The following is a 13,209-nucleotide window of genomic DNA, read 5'->3' as shown; positions in this document are numbered from 1 at the left end:
GAATATTATACCTCTCCATATATTATCTAAACTGGGTGGATTCAACTTTTTTTTTTTTTTGTAACTATGATATTGATAAAAATCCATGTAAAAATGTCTGTTTTTCATCACACGGCTTTGTTATCATGGTCTCTCATTTATAAACACATGTTTTCACCTCATAACTATATTATATGGAATAACAAGGACATGTTATATAAACAAAAACCTCTCTTTCTGGAATATTGGTTTCAAATAATATTGTGCTGGTTGATCAGTTAGTGCAATACCCTCTGGAGTGTGTAGCTGTTTAAATTCAACCAAGGGTCAACATCCAACAATTGTCCTTGTTGTGTCCAACATACACTCCCATAGGCAAAACTTGTCTTTCCAGTTATTCTATTAAAAACAACAGATCTAACAGAGCTCTGTTCAAAGGAGATATTACTAAATGACCATGTATGATTTCATACTGGAAGAAGACCTGGCTTTTACCAAATCAATACTTAATTGGAAATTTATTTTAAACTTTTAAATTACTTTTAAATTATCTTTTTTTAAAAAAATAATACAAATAAAAGATTTAAGAGAGGCATTACCCATTTGTGAAGATATTCTGGCAAAACCTTTGTCCTTTTATTATTGAAAATATTGATTCAAGTTCTATTTTTTGGGGGATCATGGAAAATAACACATCTCATTTGTACATAAGTCTTATTATTATAATGGACAAATTCAACAAACCCTTACACTACAGAACTAGGTGATTTCTAAGGCGTTCGCGCATTTATGTAACGATGCTTATGTGACGACTGACGGCGCTAAAGCCAAGCGAATTTGGTCCCATTTGGCATCCATACTTAGGGGATTGTCGTGCAGTAAAGTGGGCGTGTCATACAGTAAAGTGGGTGTGTCGTGTAGGTCTGTGATTCAATTCGGCACCTTCTTGTGGACGTTCGTCAACAGGCTCCTCTCTTCCCACGCTGTAGCTCATGTCCGTCTGTGTTGGATGGGAGACAGTCTGAGACAGCCCGGGACAGCGGCTACACTAAGAACACCGACAGAGGAAGGTGGTAGAAGGAATGTTTGCTTTAATAGCGCGTGTGTGGGATTAGCATAAATGTATCGCTTAAAGCAGCCTACGTTACTTCTGTATTTCTTTAATGACAACTATAGACTGTATATAGTTTATATTAATAACCATATTATGTATATAGTCTATGTTAATAAACGCAGACTGTATATAGTCTGTTAATGACCCATGTGCTATCAGTTACGCAGCTAGCTGTGCTCAGAGGGCCAGCAGCCTTTAAGCTTTTGCTACTACCTCACTTATCACATGCATGTGCGCACACATGGATGACAGCTCGGCTCATGTCGTTCTTTGTTTGGGAACTAACGCTGTTAACTCTTCAAAACTCCAAAGTCTTCACAAAGCAGCCAGTGCGTAGTTTACCATTGCTGTAGAGGGACGTACAAGGTAGGAAATGATATTTGAGACCTTTTTGTGGTCTTTTGATAGATCATGTACATTAGTCAGCGAGCAGGACTTTTTCTGTCAAATATCGGGAATTAATGTGGAGAGCTTTTTAATCTTGCTGTATTGTAGCTACGTCGTGAAAATGTTGTCTGGTGTAAAGTTTGTTCATTGCTGTCAAAATGCATATATCTAAAATGATTGACTGAATACAAGAAACTTTATTTTATGTTCCTGAAGTTAGCTTCCTATTCAAGGTTAAGTGGAAAGTTAAGGAAAAGATAACTGATGATATCTCCATCTATTCACCACTTCAACGTGTGAAAGAGTGTTTGACATCATAGCAAAAGCCTTAACCTTGTTTAAACACATTTTTCAATTTAGAAAACTGAAAATGTATAACTCCATTTGGTCTGGTTACGGAAAAAACAGTGAAATTGCTGTTGTTGTTTTTTCATGAATAGAATAAAGGTTTCACAATCTCAAACTGTGTTTTAATGAGTCTCTGCAGTCTCCTTGTTAATCTAGTACAAAGTTGACAAGTGTAAGTATTGTGGGTTTTGGCCTTGGTCTAATCAGTCTGGGTGGGTGAATATCAGTGAAATTGCCCCCTTTTAATTTTTGGAAGTAAAATAAAGGTTTCACGAAGCTGAAGTGGGTTGAAAGGCATTAGGGATTTTGCTACAATGTCTAACTTTCTTTCAAAAGTGTAAGTGGTAAAAAAACAACTATCTTTTGATGAATATCATTATTTATGTTTCCCTTAAAGGGGCAACTATTATACTTTTCCTTATTATTATTTTCAGCCATACATGCGGTGCCTGATGCTCATATTTAATGTGGCCAAAGTGGCAAATAATGAGGTATGAGCAAGAAGGTTTGGATTAAGACTACTCTGAATGCTTGGTTTCCAACATTTTTTCCCCTACTTTAAGCCTGAGCTGCCATCATGAATGTACACTGTCATATGCTCCACACACAGCACATTATGGCATGCTATAAGTGTTTTCCATTGCAGCTCGGTAAAGTAAAATAAGTTGTTTTACTGTTGAAAGCGTGCTGATCATTTGCAATTCCTCATCACAAATCTCACTGTAGCTTTGTCTGCTTGTACTATTCCTCCCACCTCTAACTGATCCACTGAACCAATAGCTCCAAATATCTCCACATGTTGTTGTGTCAACTGGTTTTTTAGTGCCACTAATGAAGCTCTGCTAATTCAGTAAGGAACACATTTCATGTCCTGTAATTTCCCAGTGGAGTCCCAGAATACAATTATAGAGCTGAAAATGAGCATAAAAGGTCTCCTTTTACTTTCCCCTTAACACCAAATCAGAAGCTTACTTCAGCGTTATCTTTGTTTTGTGTTTCCAGTTAGTCTCGGTGTGATCTGCCATCATGGTGAACCAGGTTCATCGAGGGGACAGTGGCTGGCAGTCATGCAAGAGTGACTCCAGCGGGGCCAGCAACAGTGGTGGAGAAAGCTCAAAGGAGAGCTCCCGCTGTTCCACACCGGTGCTAGATGGAGACCGCTCTGACAGACTGCGGGACAAGATGCGGAGGAGGATTGAATCCGGGGACCGCTGGTTCTCTCTTGAATTCTTTCCTCCTCGCACAGCCAGTGGAGCTGTCAACCTCATCTCAAGGCAAGTGAAGTCAAACTGGACTTGAATGGAATATTCAGTGCAGGAACCGTGATGTACTTTGTAAGATAGAGAAGCACATTGTCAGGGAAAGAAGTTTAAGTTAATGAATGCATATATAGCACATGAATGTTAATGGATATAGATGGATAGAGAGAGAGGGACGAGAGAGGAGCTCACTGCATCATGGGAGTCCCCCGGCAGTCTACTGATATAAGCTTTATCAAAAAGGAAAGTTTTAAGCCTACTCTTAAATGTAGAGAGGGTGTCTGCCCCCCGGACCCAATCTGGAAGATGATTCCACACGAGAGGAGCCTGACAACTGAAGTCTCTGCCTCCCATTCTACTTTTAAGTTACTATGAGCTCTTTAAGATATGATGGAGCCTGACCATTAAGAGCTTTGAAAGTGAGGAGAAGGATTTTAACTTCTATTATAGATTTTACGGGAAGCCAATGCAGTGAAGCTATAATAGGAGTAATATGATCTCTTTCTAGTTTTTATCAGAACGCGTGCAGCTGCATTCTGGACCAGCTGGAGAGTCTTTAGAGACTTGTTAGGACAGCCTGATAATAATGAATTACAATAATCCGCATGGACTAGTTTCTCATCATCATTTTGAGACAGGATGTGTCTGATTTTTGCAATATTACGTAGATGAAAAAAGGCAATCCTTGAAATTTGTATTTGTGGGAATTGAAGGACAGATCCTGATCAGATATAACTCCTAGGTTCCTTACAGTAGTACTGGAGGCCAGAGCAATGCCATCCAGAGTAGTTATATCATTAGATAATGTGTTTCTAAGGTGTTTAGGGCCAAGCACAGTAACTTCAGTTTTTTCTGAGTTTAATAACAGGAAGTTACAGGTCATCCAGGCCTTTATGCCTTTAATACATGTTTGTAGTTTAGTTAACTGGTTGCTTTCATTTGGCTTTATTGAAAGATATAATTGAGTATCATCTGCATAACAATGAACATTTATTGAGTGTTTCAGAATAATGTTTCCTAAAGGAAGCATATATAAGGAGAATAGTATTAAGTAAAGGAAGCATATATAAGGAGAATAGTATTAAGTAAAGGAAGCATATATAAGGAGAATAGTATTAAGTAAAGGAAGCATATATAAGGAGAATAGTATTGGTCCAAGCACTGAACCCTGAGGAACACAGAGTCTAACTTTTGTTTACATGGAGGATTTATCATTAACATTTACAAACTGAAATCTATCTGATAAATACGATTTAAACCATTTTAATGCTGTTCCTTTAATACCAATTAAATGTTCAAGTCTCTTTAACAGGATTTGATGATCAATAGTGTCGAAGGCAGCACTAAGATCTAACAGGACGAGGACAGAGAGAAGTCCATTGTCTGATGAAGTTAAGAGGTCATTTGTAACTTTTACTAGTGCTGTCTCTGTACTATGATGAGCTCTAAATCCAGACTGAAAATCCCTCAAATAAGCTGTTATTATGTAGAAAGTTACACAGCTGATTGGCGACTGCTTTCTTGAGGATCTTAGAGGGAAAGGGGAGGTTAGATATGGGCCTATAGTTGGATAAAACCTCTGAATCAAGAGTAGGCTTCTTAAGAAGTGGTTTAATTACAGCTACCTTAAAGGACTGTGGTACATATCCTGTCACTAAAGACAGATTGATCATATCTAATAAGGAAATGCTAACTGAGGGAAAGACTTCTTTAAGCAGCCTAGTTGGAATCAAGACAGGTTGATGGTTTGGAAGAAGTGATCATTGAAGTTAATTCTATGAGGTCGACTGAAGAAAAACTGTCTAAATAAATATCAGGTTTAAGAGTGATTTCTAAGTTTCTTATGTTAAAGGATGAATCATTGCCTATTGAGGGCAGGAGGTGATTCATTTTTGTCCCTAATAGTTAAGATTTTATCATTAAAGAAACTCATGAAGTCATCACTGCTGAGAGTTAAAGGAATACATGGATCAGTAGTGTTATGACTCTTTGTCAGTTTAGCCAAAGTGCTGAAAAGAAACCTTGGACTGTTTTTATTCTCCTCTATTAGTGATGAGTAGTAGGCAGCTCTGACGTTACAGAGGACCTTCTTATATGTTTTAAGACTGTCTTGCCAGAGTAAGCGAGATTCTTCTAATTTAGTGGAACGCCACATTCTTTCTAGTTTTCGTAAAGTTTGTTTTGTCTAGTTTGAGAATTAAACCACAGAGCTGTTCTGTTGTTTAATTATCTTCTTTTTTAAAGGAGCAATGGAGTCCAGAGTTGTTCTCAGTAAGTCTGCAGCGCTATCGACAATACAGTCAATCTGGGGGGGACTGAAATCAGAATAAGTCATCTCTGTTGTATTGATACATAGCATTGAGCTCAACATTTATGGAATTTTTTCTTTAAATTTAGTGACAGCACCATCAGACAGACATCTAGTAAGAACATGTCTGTCCAATAGTGTATAGTTCAGTAATAAAAATTCAAACGTTATTAAATAATGGTCTGATAAAGAAAGATTATGAGGGAAAACTATTAAATGTTCAACTTCAATACCATATGTCAGAATAAGGTCGAGGGTGTGGTTATAACATTGAGTGGGTTCATTCACATTTTGAGAGAAACCAATTGAATCTAATAATTAAATAAATGCAGTGTTAAGGCTATCGTTATCTACGTTCACATGAATTTTAAAATCGCATACTATAATTACTTTATCAGTACTTTAGTACTATAAAAAAACTCGGAGAAGTCGGATAAATATTGGGCATACGGGCCACGAGGATGGTACATTACAACAAATAAAACTGGCTGTAAAGTTTTCCAGGCTGGATGAAAACCAGACTTTCAAATGATTTATAACTAAATTTAGGTCTGGGGTTGATTATTAGGTCTGAGTTAAAAATATCTGCAACTCCACCTCTCTCGAAGAGTGTGAGTATTAATGTGACTGGAAGGAGTGGATTCATTTAGACTGACATATTCTTCCTGACACAGCCAAGTTTCAGTAAAACAGAATAAGTCAATAAGATAATATGATGATGGAAGTGCAGAGAAGCGTGTCAGACTGCAGCTCTTCCTTCTAGTCGACTCTGGGTTCGGGTTAATACATTTGGCCATATTTCTAGATATGAGAGCAGCTCCGTCCAAAGTGGGATGTATGCCGTCTCTCCTAATCAGACCAGGTCTTCCCCAAAAAGTCTGCATCTATGAAGCCCACATCCTTATCTGGACACCACCTCGTCAACCAGCGGTGGAATGATGACATGTGGCTATCCATGTCATCACTGATCAAATTAGGAAGGGGCCCAGAGAAAACTACGGAGCAAACTTCACTATTTTCGTGAAGTTTGCTTTAATTGTCGAGTTTGAGAATTATACCACAGAGCTGTTCTGTTGTTTTATTATTTTCTTTTTTTAAAGGAGCGATGTAGTCCATTGTTGCATTGTTTTTGCAAATGGACACACCGACTCAATATTAATGTTTGTGACCTCTGATTGGTGTTATCCACCGGCATGTATAATAATCATACTGTACCTACGTTTATCCTTATCCAGCAGTTTTAAATGTGACTCTATGTCGCCCGCTCTGGCCCCAGGAATACATTTAACTATTGTCCCTGGTGTCGCTAACTTCACGTTTCTGACTATGGAGCTGCCAATAATCAGAGTCTGTTTTTCAGCAGGTGTGTTGCTGAGTGGGGTGAATCTGTTAGAAACATGAAGTGGTTGGTAGTGAACTGCGGGCTTCTTCTTCGTGGGCTCCAGGGGGCTGGCTAAATGCTGGAGCTGACTGGCTTTCCATGGTGCCGGAGCCGCCCTTCTTTTTTCTTTTTTTTTAATAATTGTATCTTTATTTGGAATGGACAGAGAAGTACATTCACATGGCATCAACAGTAAAGCAGATATAAATGCCATTCCAGTTTTTGTTTTATATACAGAAATTGTGCAACATCAGTCAAACAGGGCTTACAAGTCCAAAGAGTGTACAAGCGCAAATCAAGGGTCTGCAGGTCCCACTCTCCAGAAGTAACATAAATTATGTGAGATTGGTGTTATAGTCACTTCAGCGGGAGCAAAGTTATCACCTTAGGCCCATGTTGACACGTTGCCCAGACTAGTTCACTTAGGGAAAATTCTCGTACAGCTTAATAAAGAGTAGAACAGGTAACTATACACAGAACCCATGGGGGGGGACCCCTGCCGCCGCTGTCATATAAATGTTTTTCAGAAACAAGTCAGAAACTAAATGAAGCAACAATACCAGTGAGATCAGATAAAGTCTGCTCTTGTGGGGGCAATGAATGAAATCCAGTTGTTCCAGATTTGGTAAAATTTGTCCTTTTGAAGTCTTATTTGGTAGGTCAATTTTTCCATTCTATATATCTCCAGAATAATTCCAATCCAGTCATCTTGAGTAGGCGGAATCGGGCTTAACCATCTTCTTGTAACTGATTTCTTACTTGCCACCAAAAGAATTTGCAGCAGCTTTATCTCTCTCCTACATTGGAGAAAAGGAACATGACCCAGGTACATGACATCAAAGCTCAGGGGTATTTGAGTGTTAAAGACTGTGCTTAAAGAAACCTGGATATCCCTCCAGAAGGTTTTTAACTTGGGACAATCCCAGAAGATATGGTAGTGGTTAGCAGCAGCCGAGCCACACTGCCTCCAGCACGGCATAGTTGCACCTTTATACCTCTCCTGATACGGTGTTTTGAAAAATCTAATAATATTCTTCCAGCAATGTTCCCTCCAGTCCATAGAGCTGGATGTTGACCACTGAAAGGACCAGATATTATCCCAAGCCTCCTCAGAGATCTCAATCCCCGATTCCGCTTCCCATTTATTTTTAAGGTATTGAGTATTATTATTGTTAGCGCTGGAGAGAGCTGTGTATAGCTTTGAAATTAATTTAGAAGGGATCATGGTCGTAGCATTTTTTAGAATGTGATAAAATTCTGATTCAACTTCAGAGAAATTAGTTAATTTGCATTCATGGTCGATATAGGAGCGTAGTTGAAGGTATCTGTGGAATTCGATCCGTGCTAGGCCATGCTTGTCCCGCAAGGTATCAAAGCTGCACACAGTACTTTTTTGAGTAAGTGAAATAAATGTTGTAAGACCATACATTGTCCATGATTTAAAGCTGGAGTCGTGTCTATTGGGAGTAAAATCAGAGTCAAAAGCAAACCATCTGAATATTCTCAACATTCTATGTATCCCACAAATACTTATCACCTTCTGCCAGACTCGAAGAGTGTGGTTCAACCAGGGGTTCCTTAGCTTTTCCAAATGACATATTAAGCCTTTATCCGCTATTACAGCTTGGATGGGGAACTGAGTTGATAGATTGGACTCCAGCTCCTTCCATTTTGCTTTATATGTTTCATTACACCAGTATACAAGGGGAGCTATCTGTGCAGCATTGTAGTAATTCCTTAGGCAGGGGAGACCCAACCCTCCACTTCCCTTAGCGAGTTGAAGGGTGGCATATTTAATCCTTGGCCTCCGTCCCTGCCAGATAAATCTGGAGATCCACTTGTCCCACTCCCTAAATTGATTTTCACCCACCTCTATAGGCAAATTCCTAAACAGATAAAGTAAACGTGGTAACACATTCATCTTAACTGCACTTATCCTTGCACTAAGACTCAGGAAGGGGACCAGGTTCCATCTATGTAGATCTGCCTTTATACTTGAAGATATTGGCTCATAGTTTGCTCTGAAGAGCCCCGCGAGGTCTTTAGTCAGGTGTATTCCTAGGTATTTGATGTTTTCATTTTCCCAATTTAGCTTGAATTTCTTACGTAGAGTCACCGGGGCTGAATAGTTAAGAGTCATCACCTGGGTTTTTGAAATGTTGACTTTGTAACCAGACAGCTTGCCAAAATCATTCAAAGTAGACATAAATTCACTAAATGACCTCTCTGGTTCCCCCAGGCAGACCAGCACGTCATCAGCGAACATTGCTACCTTATGTTCAACTCCTGATAATATGATACCCTTAATATTTTGATTTTGTCTAATTAATTGGCCTAACACTTCTATAAATAAGTTGAAAAGGAGGGGCGATATTGCACAGCCCTGCCTGCACCCTCGTTTTAGGGTAAAGGCCTCTGATAGATCACCGTTGACCTTGATGCGGGCTGAAGGTCTGTCATACAACGCCTGGATTACTTTGATAAACCTGTCCTGAAATCCAAACTTACCCAGCACCTTGTAAAGAAATGCCCATCTGACGGAATCGAAAGGTTTCTCAGCGTCTAGACTCCCTATGATTACTTGAGTTTTGTCATTTTGTATCTGTCCAAGGATGTGTAGTACTCTTCTTATGTTATCGGTTGTTTGTCTGTGATGTATAAAACCAGTCTGGTCTAAATTGATGAGTTCAGGCAGCAGGTGTTCCAATCTGCGGGTAAGAATAGAGGTAAATAATTTATAATCTAAATTGAGGACACTAATTGGTCGATAATTCCCACATTCTCGTTTATCTTTCCCCTCTTTTGGGATAACTGAAATGGTGGCCTCCCTCCAAGAGGGAGGGATTTCTCCCTTCTGCAGGACGTAATTAAATGTCTTCAGCAATAGTGGGACTAGTTCTGACTTTAGGATGCGATACCATTGAGAGCTGTACCCGTCGGGCCCCACTGCCTTGCCTGATTTTAGTCTGGTGATAGCAGCATTGATTTCCTCTGTCGAAATCGGTTTTAATAAATTATCATTTTCAGAGTCTGATAGTGAGGGTAGGTTCACGTAGCTGAGAAAGGCATCAAAACAATCTTCCCCTGAGGCGTCAGGTTGAGTGTAAAGGTCCCTATAAAAGGTCTCAAAACATTCCTGGATCCTTTCCAATTTGGTTTCCAGTATGTGAGTTTTAGGGTTCTTAATTTTATATATAGTGCTTTCCTCCTGTTGCTTCCGTAGTTTGTATGCCAGGTATTTTGCTGATTTCCCTCCTATCTCATAATATTTCTGTCTCAGGAAAGTTAAATTCCTCTGGACCTCCTGTGTGTAAACATCATTGATTTCTCCCTGTAGTTTCCTAATTTCCTGCTTTACAGTAGGGTTTGGGTTATTAATATCTTCCTGTTGTTTCCGCTTTAGCTTCGTCTGAAGATCTGCTAATTTTTGCCCTTTGGTTCTTTTTAGGTGAGAAGTAATAGAAATTAATTTGCCCCTCAATACCGCTTTAAGTGTGTCCCAAATAATAATTGCTGATATCTCACCTGTATCATTAATTTCTAAGAATCCTTTTATTTCTTCCTTTATTTAAGAAACTATGGCCGGGTCATTGAATATATTTGAATTGAGTTTCCATAAAGTGTTTCGTTTTTTCCTAGCCACCTGCAGAGACAACGAGATAGGACTGTGATCCGATAAATCCCTTGTTAGTATATCACAATCTTTAATCTTGAAACTATCCACCTTGAACATAAAGAAATAATCCAGCCTAGCGTAGACTTTAAATGAGCCAGAATAGTGAGTGTAATTTCTGGTGGACGGGCACAGCTCTCGCCACACATCTATAATCCCCATTTCTACCATATAGGAGTTGATTTTCCTTGTGAGTGGGTTAATTTGACTCGTCGGGTTGGATGAGTCTAGTTTGGGATCAAGTCTAAAATTAAAGTCCCCCCCACAGACAACCGTGCCCTGAGAGTCCACCATTAAATCAAAGATCTTCCTATAGAATACCCAATCACTCCCAGGTGGAGCGTATACATTTAGTATTGTAATTTCAGATCCCTCTATCCTACCTGTTACCCTGACAAATCTGCCTTCCTCATCACTGATTTCTGAGATATGTTCATAGTTAAGTTCACCAGAGATAAGTATTGCCACTCCCCTCTTGTGTTTGGATCTGACAGATGATGAAAAAACATATTTAAAGCCCTTTCTCTTTAACCTCAAATTATCTGTTTGGTTCATGTGTGTCTCCTGGAGTAGGGCAATCTGGGCTCTTTCTTTCTTTAATTTAGATAAAATCTTGTTCATCTTGATCATATTCAAAACCCCATTTACGTTAAAGGAAATAATTTTCACTGGTTCAATTTGCATGTATTTGTATTAACTGACAGCAAAACATTCCCCCAACAGCGGCTGACCCCCCCCCCGAAAAGAAAAACAACAACAACAACGAACGGAGTAAACACAGAACGAACGGAAGTGTATGGTGTGTAATTGAAGCATAAAAAAGCTCCTAACCAAACTTCCAGCAGTGAAGCTCTTCCACTGCTTCCCTTAGTCTTTGAAGGAATACCCCTACTTACTCCCTGAGATAGGGGGCCTTCCGTTGTGATGACGTCCTCAAAAAAGAGAGTCCCCATCCATATTGGCTCGACATTAATTAACTTTTAACCATATCGTCCAAATCACAATCATATCAGAGCATTATTTCTCTTGTCGCCTAAATACTTGCAGTCTCTCCTTGTATCCTGCAGCTCCTCGGTTCTGCCGCGGGCGCTGGTCCCCCGCCCCCCGCCACGAAGACCATCTCTGTAGTTTCTCTCTGGGGGTTGCCGGTGGTTTAATCACTCTTACCGGGAGCCCCCGGCTCGCCAGATCCGCCGTCGCCTCCTCCACCGAGTTGTAGATTTTCACTCCTTCCTCGAAAAACACTTTAAGGCGGGCTGGGTAGAGGGTCCGGAACCGCAGGTTCTTCTCCTTCAGGATCCTCCGCGTCTCGGTGTATTCCTTCCTCATGGCCATGATCTCCGGAGGGTAGTCGTGGTCGAGGTTGATCTTGTTGTTGTTCCATGTGAAGCCTTTCTTCTGCCAGGCCAGCCTGAGCACTTCTTCTTTAACAGTGAAGCACAGAAACTTCACCAGGATCGATCTGGGCTGAGAGCCGCTTGGTGGGGGGGGGGATAACGCTCTATGCGCCCTCTGGATCTGTAGTGCTGTTGCCGGGGGGATGTTTAAATTCTCCCGGAGTAGCTTCTCCACAAAATGGATCATAGATTGTGACCCCGACTCCGCTCCCTCCGGGACCCCGTACAGTCTGAGTGTCTCCCTTCTCGAGTAGGCCTCCATCGCTGTCAGTTTCAACTGAAGTTATTCCTGTGTTGTTAACATCTCGGCCAGTATCTCGTCTGTGCTTTGGAGCTTATCTTCATGCCCAGCGACCCTGGTTTCCACTTCGTTGAGCCTCGCGTTTGTTTTGTCCAGCTCACCTCTGATGTCTTGTAGTTGTATTTTTGTGTCCTTTCGAAATTCTTTCACCTCATTCCCAACACCTCTTAGCACTTTCAGGATCATCCTCAAGTTAACCGGTTCCTCCTCTTCCTCCGTATCAGCGCCATCATAGCTAGGAGCGGGGGAAGCACCCCGGCTAGCCCCGAGGGAGCTAACGTTATCTTCTTCTGTTAGCTGCACCTCGTCGTCTGCAAGTTGTTCGATAAATGTTGTTTTCCCCTTTCTGTTCTTTTCGGACGCCATCTGTGCCCCTTTTACCTTCTTTTCGTGCAATTCGCTAAATAATTTAATCGCTTTGGGGCAGTTTTATTTACTCTTGTCGAGAGCTCTCTCACTAAGCAGCCATCCCCTCTAGACCAGAACCGCCCTTCTTTTTTCTTTAAAGATTTTTTTTCAGGCACAGACACCTTGATTGATAGTGGATAGACAGGAAATCATGGGAGAGAGAGAAGGTGTGACATGCAGTAAAGGTCCTCTTGCTGGGATTTGAACCGGGGTCCGCTGCGTACGTGGCATGCGCTCTAACCACTAGACCACCTGCGCGCCCCTGAGCTGCCCTTCTAAAGCCTCATTTATGCTTATGCGTCGGAACGACGGCGTAGCTACGCAGAGCTCTCTGCGTCGACGTGGACCTCCAAAAAATCCTAACTACGCGTAACGGCAACGCGGACCACAAGGGCTGTGATTGGTCCGCTCAAAACGTCATTCCCTCCGGCAGTTGCTTTTAACGGTCATTCTTCCTCCAACACCACCTTATTATTAATAATGAACAAAAGGTATGTGTTTTCTGTTATTAGTGCACATAGCGCAATGCTACATGATACTGTGACCAACAAAAAAAACCCAAAAAAAACATGCTACTGTGACCGGAAGATAAACAAGGAAACAGATATGACTCCTCTGAAACCACACACACCCCCTAGCGGCATGGCTGTGAAT

At 40.7% G+C, this 13,209-nt stretch overlaps 1 protein-coding gene across 3 annotated transcripts in view; it reads left to right on the top strand.

The window, feature by feature from the left end:
• Positions 1 to 934: 934 nt before the first annotated feature.
• The window catches only part of mthfr (methylenetetrahydrofolate reductase (NAD(P)H)), a 35,458-nt gene continuing 23,183 nt past the window's right edge, over positions 935 to 13,209 (top strand). Inside the window, exons 1-2 of one of the 3 annotated variants that reach the window (XM_062427905.1) lie at positions 935 to 1,049; positions 2,831 to 3,102. In XM_062427905.1, the coding sequence (XP_062283889.1) occupies positions 2,855 to 3,102 (248 nt within the window). In that variant the 5' untranslated portion in view covers positions 935 to 1,049; positions 2,831 to 2,854. The other 2 variants (XM_062427907.1, XM_062427906.1) reach the window with 2 other exon arrangements.

This window comes from Scomber scombrus, chromosome 10 (genome assembly GCF_963691925.1).
Source record: "Scomber scombrus chromosome 10, fScoSco1.1, whole genome shotgun sequence".
Classification (NCBI taxonomy): Eukaryota; Metazoa; Chordata; class Actinopteri; order Scombriformes; family Scombridae; genus Scomber; species Scomber scombrus.
This window is presented reverse-complemented; position numbering and strand designations above follow the sequence as displayed.